Here is an 8,333-nt window from a genome sequence, read left to right on the forward strand (position 1 = left end):
TTTATATTCAAAAAATAAATAATATTCGAGCATGAAAATAAGGAAGTAATTAAGAAAAACAGGATTAAACGCACAATAGATTTACTTTCTTATAAAAAATAAGTTACTTATACAGTCATTCATTCATCAAAGCTTTCATGTATAACGATCGCAATAAGATATTTATATAAGTATACAGATGAAACTTTATCTTCATTCATTCGATTCGATTTTGATTTTTTTGTACAATATAATAATAACGAATGATACTTAATCTACTGCTCTTTTTAATAAATATATGTTTTTATTTGGTTTTACAATATTGTGTGTTGACATGCAAGATACCCTCATGAATTTATAAAATAATTTCAAAATTATAGGACGCTTTCTATAATTTCGTATTTATCTTATGCTTATAACTCCCATTGATCTACTTGCACATAGCACCTATTACATTACAATTTAATACTATGATTTAATAAATAGTATCACTTTTATTCATGCATATTTTGTTAATTAAATTGTTAAAACATAATTGGTCTCTCGTGTTTTGCATCTTCAGAAGGAAAATTAGGATATTAAAATTAAAATTTATATTTATAATTTGCTATTTTGTTCAAATAATATCTCGTGTGTGGTTTGAGATTATGAAAATGTTAATGTCTGCTAATTGCATATAATTAATCATTTTCATGCTTTGTAAACAAATACATATAAAATACAACATTTTATCTCTAAAAACTTCTTTGATAATATTTTAAAATTATAACACGTATATATATATTTTTTCTCGTATCTTTATATTCGTTCTATCTTTTCATCGTTTATCTAAAAATATTTTATCTTCTAACTAAGGTATATTTGTCACAAAGCAAACGTCAAAGTTTTAAAGTACTTGCCCATTTCATTGTAGAAGTAGATAACATTCTTAGTTGCTAACAAGCAAATGCTTTTTTTTTCTAATTAAAAATAATTCTTTTAAAATAAGCAACATTGCAAAAACAAAAGTTATACAATTAAAAATGATTCTCCATTTCACGGTAATATCTGACCCTTTTTAATTTCTAAAACCTTTGGCTTGTTACTTATTCTGTCGGTCATCAAAGCATTACTTCTACCAGAGAAATAGTCCTCAATTTCTTGTAACGTTCTATCTTTAGTTTCTGGAAGGCATATGTAGAAATATATCGTGCCAAACAAAGATATACAACCGTAGAGAATGAATGTACCATGGCGAGTGAGTACGCTGGCCAGGAATGGATAAGTTTTAACTACCATGAAGATAAACGAATGCGCGCACATAGTAGTCAGTCCACCGATAATACCGCGTACTTGCACGGGATAAACCTCGCCTATCATCACCCACGGAATCACCAGGAAGCCCAAAGTGCAAGTGATGGTGTATAAGAATATGCACATGACTGGGACCCATGTGGCGACGAATGGAAGATCATTCTCGACCCAGTAATTTTTCAACCACATATATCCACCTAATCCTATCATGGAAAGTCCGCATCCAATGGAAGATACCATTGTGAGCGGTCTCCTACCGCATCTTCTACATAGGACGCAAGCGACGATAGTAGAGGTGAGTCTGACTATTCCCAGTATAACTGCCGCTAAGTACTTGTTCATGCTTGCTCCCGAATCCTTGAAGATCTCGACGGCGTAAAAAGTTATAACGTTAGTGCCTGACCATTGGTATATCAAGAAGTACAGAAACAGCAGGGTGAAAGGTTTGAGAGCGTTGGGTTTTAGCACAGCGCACATAATCTCTCGGAAACCGGTGAGTCGTTTGATGTTATTCTTGTTAGAGAATTCAATCAACGTCTCCATTTCCTGATTCACGTTATAAGTACTGCCGCGGAATTTCTGTAGCGCCTTCTTGGCCTGGTCTGGTTTGCTGCGCGATATGAGGTAGGATGGGGTCTCCGGGAAGAAGAACATCAACACCAATGCGGTAAGTGGTAGAATACCGCTGATGGCGGCGCAGACGTTCCATGTAGCTACACTTCCTAGAGCATATTCTATCAGAACTCCTGTGCTGACACCGACACTGGCAAGTGCGATTAGCATTCCTCGTAGATGTGGTTGTGTCACTTCGCTCGTGTAAACGCGGGCTGGTGCACCCACCATGCCCGATCCTAGACCAACGAAGAAACGACCAGCATATATCATGCGTATGTCAGTCGCGAACGTAATTAGCAGCCATCCAAGTACCGCTGGGATCTCCGTAATGATGAGTGAACGCTTTCTGCCGAACATGTCCATCATATAGCCGGACAACAAGCAGCCGATCGGTGTGCCGATAGAGGATGTGCTAGCTGCGAGAGAAAAAAAAGAAACCGATAAAAATTAATATATTTTTTCCGTAAGACTAAATTAGAAGAAAAAACCCAATCGAAATCAATTAAAAGTAATATATACAGTAATGTGACATCATAATGTAAAAATAAAGGACAAAATTGAGTTTTGAAAAAATAAATAATCTAAAAGACAGCTACCTGAAATAATTAACTTTCCTTTATAAAGGATATATAGTCACCAATTGCATTACATTTATATTGCTGAGTACAAATTATAACATGGTGTAAACTTTAGTTTGTGTTGACTGAGAAGAAAGTATCTCGAAAGAATTGTAGATTTTAAATCTTTCTCAATGACCTACCGATCCACGATTCCTCCGTCGATCCCTCCTTGATGGGAATAATGCTGTCTGGCTCCTGGAGTTGCGGCAAAGCAATGGCGGAGAAACCAAATACCATGCCTGTGTTGATGGTACCAAGCTGGGCAACCAGAGCGGCCAAGACTTGTCTGATGGCGCTACCCCTGGGTGGTCGACCATTCTCAGGATCGCTGTTTGGGATGGTGCCATTCGCCAGATTCGTTCTCTCATCATTGAGCAGCCCGGACGGCTGGATTTTCGGGAGCAACGTCGAGTCCACCAGCGTCGCCTTCTCCGGGTCTTGCGTATCGCTATTTTTTCTATAAAAAGAAGATTATTAATTACGACGGAAAAACAACTCGAGTGTATGTATAAGTTATAGCTGTAATGCATATTACTTATATGTTATCTAGACGGTTGAATACGTGTTGCGTTCCACATACACATGCGGAAAGTTAACGATGGAAGCAAAATTTTTGCATTCGCGATATTTCATTATCGCACTTACTATTTATATTTGTATAATGAAGCGAGGAACAAGCGCAAGGTTACATTTATGCAAATTACACGGTGATTAGACAGAAAGTTCAATTACACAAGCATTATTTATTAATTTTTTCGTTAAAATGCAGAGGTATATAAAATGTGCGGTGACATATTACCGTAATTGTTAAACACGGAAAATTATATGTATCTACACGCACGAGCTATTCACGTGTGAAGTCGATGAGAATCGATTCGAGCGGACATACGTAAAAGGCTTTCTATAATAAGCTATTATCTAAGTTTAAATTTTAAGGCGTAAGAAATTGACCAATCGATTATTCTTCTCACATTCAATTGTGATTGATTAATTCCTTACGATTTAAGATTTAAAACTTAAGTAACAGCTTATTGTAAAAAGTCCATAATAGACTTTACAATAAGTCATTATCTTAGTCTTAAGCCGTGAGAAATGGACCAATCACAGACAAATATGAGAAGAATATCAATTGGTAATCAATTTCTTGACTTAAGATTTAAAGATTAGGTAATGACTTATTATAGAAGGCCCATTAGATTTTCAGCGTTCATTTGTCTGTTCATTTGGAATCATTCTGAGAATACGTATGAAAAGCGAGCATTGCGAGAGAAAGCGAGCGATATAAACATTACTATTTATTCGGTTTGACGGAAAGATAACAATTTATTTTCGTCATAGCAGATAACACGGCAGACGCCAAACATTATAATGTGCGGAATTTTCCACGCTAATCAATATGAGATATTATTTTGTCAATAATGACCTGTAATGAGCCTCAAATCTCTTCTCGTAAAAGCATGTCGTTGCTGGCTGCAAATTTGGCTCGGATTTGACGACACTAAAATTAAATCCGACCTAAATGTTCCACATTCAGTTTAGGACACACAAGCGACAATCTTGGAGATATAATTATTTTGATAATGATAATCTCTAATCCGTTTAAATCTAGCGAAAATAAAAACCGGATTTAATTCTTATTTTCATCAAAGAATACTAAAACTGCCGATGGTATCTCTAGTTAGAATTCCGAAGATGTCAATTTGATAATAATTTCCTATAATCCTTGCTTTCAGTTAATGATAAGTTATTTTGATATTATATATTTGTATCATTAGAATTATTTGTATCATTAGAATTATTTGTATTACAAACAAAATGTCCGCAATTAATAACAAAAAGCCTCATCAGCCTGGACTGAATTTTAGTGTTAAATATTTCAGAATTTGTATACATATCCAGTTTTGTAAACTGCATGTCGAAATCGTTTTCAACCTTGAAACGCAATCCTAAACTGAATTGAGATATAGCAATGTCACAAATTAAATTAAGTAATTTAATGATATTGATGGAAATAAGCATCTTAAAAAACGAAGTAATTTAAGCACTAATATTATTTAAAATCCAGCTCAGACTGATAAAACTTTTTCTATACATAGTTGTGTATTTGTATTAGATTTATATATTTCCAATATTCTTTACTGTGTAAAAGAACTACAAAAAAGAAAAAAAATGAAGTGATTAGCGGAATCAAAATAATTATCGATGATTCTAATATTAATCGAGAATATAGCAACAAATAAACTTTGACTGTGTACAAACGTTTGATAATAACAATAATTAAACGTTTAAATTAAAACTATTAATAAAAGATTAAAGTTAATATGTAATAAAATAAAATAAAATAATAATATTGATAATATTATGATAATTATAATTATTATAAAATAATAATATTATCTACAAAATAATAAGACTAACAGAAATAATATTAGATAATGTATCTAATACAAAAAGTCATTCCAGTTTGTAATGGATAAAAATAGTCAAATGGAAAAATAGAAAAAATATAGTACATACAATACAGACAATTTGATGAGTTATTGCTATAATTAGTCTAGTTGTCCTAACAAAAAGAACAATTTTTTTTCCCTACGAATGTACGCTAAAATGTATACATAGAATATGTATTTAAAATATTTTGCCGGTGCAAACACTGCACAATAATGTTACTGTTGAAAGAACAGTGCCTAGTTTTTGCACGAAGAACGCGAAAGAAAAATTCTGACGAGAGAAGAAGAGCTATCGTCGAGTTTCTCACAGTTTGCGAGGCTGTGCGCCTCGCATGATACAATCATGTATTACGACCTTTAAAATGAAAGGGAACTCGTGTCACAAAGAATCGATTTGGCGTGTATACATATCACGTTTATCTTGGACAACAAATTTTAATAAGAAAAATATTCATTATTCCTCGTTTTCTAGAATTTTGTCGATTCTCAACTTTACGTGGAGGACATACAACAATAATGGTAAAAAAATGTAAGGTCGTAAAGAAAGAAAAATAAGTAAAAAGCCATAATTGCCACAAAGGTGATCTTATGTAAATTTGTGATAGCAATGCGTTTTTACCTTTTTCGTTTATCGAGCACGAGCAATAACTCTGTTCATGCGCGTGATTTAACGAGGAAAAGAATTTCTTTACGTGATGCGTATGCGAGAAATTATTTACTGTGATTATAGAAAAGATCAAGAAGTCGACGAATTGTTGCTCAAGGAACGCATCAAGAGAAAGTCAAAATGACGTACTTTAACGTCAAACGATGATTTTTTTTTTTTTTTAAACAAAGTTTAACTGTTTATTGACTATAAGCAAAATAAAGTTATTTCGATTTTTTCTTGATTTTTTGGAATGATCTTTTGGGGATGGATCGTATTTAGGGCTGAGCATGTATTTGAAATATCTATTTTTATTTAAAAAACAGTATTTGTAAGACAATTGTATTTTCTTATATTTTCTATTTCAGTATTATAATAACGAAAAGAGAGTATTTTGTATTTTAAATACTAAGATTAATTAATTAATCTTATTATTTAAATTACGAAATACATAAAAATTTCAATCTTTCAATTTTAAATACATAATATTTTCATGTGCACCGCTGAAATACAAAACATAAAATACACACTTTTATTGCAAAAATTATGTTTTAAATAAAAATATTTCATATCCTAGACCTGGTCGTATTGTGCAACCGTGCAAATCGATCTCTGGCAGTACTTTTACTTGCACCTGTATTAACAATTATATTTGTTTTTAAGATCGACGAGCGCATTAACTTATCACTTGCAGGTACGTAGGTGACGAAAATTAAACTCTCAAAGTTCTTTGGAGTCTCACTTTAAAGAGTGAAAATTGAACCAGTCTTGAGAAAGAGTGACTCAATTTTCAATCTTTAAAAATGAAATTTCACTCTTTAGAAGAGAGATTTATCCTAAAAGTTTTAAAGAGTACATTCTTGAAAAATAATGACTCCATTTTCAATCATTAAGAGTTTCAAATTTATTCTTTAAAGCAAGATACAATTTTAGAGAGTATATTTGTGCTTTTATCGCGTTTATTTGTTAATAATTTCCTTCTTATTTTCATACTCGAGGCGTAATTTATCGACCTCGGTTTCTCCGGCGTTTTAATAATTTATCAAGTTAACGATGCCGTTCGCGTGTCACGAGTTTGCAACGTGAGTCGATCAGATTATCATAAATAAAGGAAGTTATTTCTATTTCAAACGATTGCCGAAGTTTGCATATCGGATCCAGCGCGTGTTCCGGACTTTTGCAATACGAATCCAGTCGTTTGGATGAAAGCCAAACTTGCATACGCATGCGGATGTACCAACGGACTTAACGTTGCTTTTGCCGCGCAGCTGCGACCTTTGTTGACGAATTCTACTGTATTCCCGGCGTTCACACCGCTATGTATTATTGGTATTCTACCGAAATACTTACGATAATTTATATAATAATAATAATAATAATAATAATAATAATAATAATGATTTATAATAATGTTAATATATATTATATGCAGTATATTCAATTATATGAAAAAAAAATTATAGAATGTATATCCGAAAACTTAATATTTCCGACGAAATGAATTTCCACATTCGAAATTGAGAAATCTATTTTAAATCAAATTAAGTTAATGTAAGCCTATAAGCGTAGATATGAGATATATACAATGCAGTCATATTTTTATACTTTCATTATTCTCTCAGCAAACGAGAATGAATTGAAATAAATTGAAATGGATTCAAATTTTCAGAAATATTGATTCACGAATGTTAAAATGAATGTTATTCATTTATAGGAATTGCATGGAGCATATCTCTATGCCTTTCAATCTAAAAATAATATTAGCTTTTTCTGTGCACACAAACACAATTGTGAATACTATTCAATTCAAAATTTTGAATAGGAAATGCAGTTTTTCAATCCAATTGCATCCAATTGAATCTAATTGAATCCAATTGAATCTAATTAAATCCAAAAAAAGTATTCGCTATTTAAAGTATGCATTCGGATAGAAAAAAATTTCAATCCATTTTAATCCATTCTCGTTTGCTGGGCTTCAATCGTAGAAAAAAAAATCTTTGGTAATATTTTATATAATATTTCTTTTCTAGGTGAGATATAGTTTTAGTTTTTTTTTTTAATCACAAGAGGTATACAATTCGTCGCAGTTAATTCGTGGCTTGTTCGCCAAATTTGTCTGGAACGCGGTCGTCAAATTTATGATCTTTGAATGTCTCTGCCGAGTTACAGAAGAATAACTTCTAGACGTCAGCTGACATTCTTGTCAACAAAGAATATAATTACTGCCTTCTCGGCGGATGCAAAACGATCTCATGACAATTCAACGTGTTATTGGACCGTATTTCTCTTTGTATTACACCCTTGGTTGCACCTTGACTTTGCGTATGAAGGCTGTCGACACTTCAAGGGTATCGTTCGTTTAAGTAACCAAATTAGAATAGAAGGATTTCGCAAGATTTTCCATCGGATGCTGGTCGTACACGTGGTTATCCCTTCATCGCGTCTCGACGGAATTTTCCGCGGAATCTCAAACGTTATGTTAGTTATTCTGCAGCGAATATGAACAAAGTGACAATCCAGAGATAGCCTTCACCCATGCTTCCGTTAGAAAGCGAAATGATTCACTGTGTTGAAATGATTAATAAAATCTAGAATGAATATAAATATTGACATCTTCTTTTTGACATTCTAGCAATTAATTTAAATGTTCTATCTGAATATTTTGATCTAATGAAATTATTTCCAGATCTGTATCTATACTGAGAAAAAATATAGTTAATTTAATAATAT

The 8,333-nt window shown here is 32.6% G+C and overlaps 1 protein-coding gene across 1 annotated transcript in view; it reads right to left on the minus strand.

Moving 5' to 3' along the window:
* Positions 1–1,014: 1,014 nt before the first annotated feature.
* Positions 1,015–8,333, minus strand: part of LOC105627621 (facilitated trehalose transporter Tret1-like) — a 16,758-nt gene continuing 9,439 nt past the window's right edge. Inside the window, exons 2-3 of the mRNA XM_012208898.1 lie at positions 2,648–2,964; positions 1,015–2,303 (exon numbers count right to left, since the gene is read on the minus strand). Coding sequence (XP_012064288.1) covers positions 1,015–2,303; positions 2,648–2,964 — 1,606 coding nt within the window. The remainder of the gene's footprint in view (positions 2,304–2,647; positions 2,965–8,333) is intronic.

Source organism: Atta cephalotes (genome assembly GCF_000143395.1).
Source record: "Atta cephalotes unplaced genomic scaffold scaffold00009, whole genome shotgun sequence".
Classification (NCBI taxonomy): domain Eukaryota; kingdom Metazoa; phylum Arthropoda; class Insecta; order Hymenoptera; family Formicidae; genus Atta; species Atta cephalotes.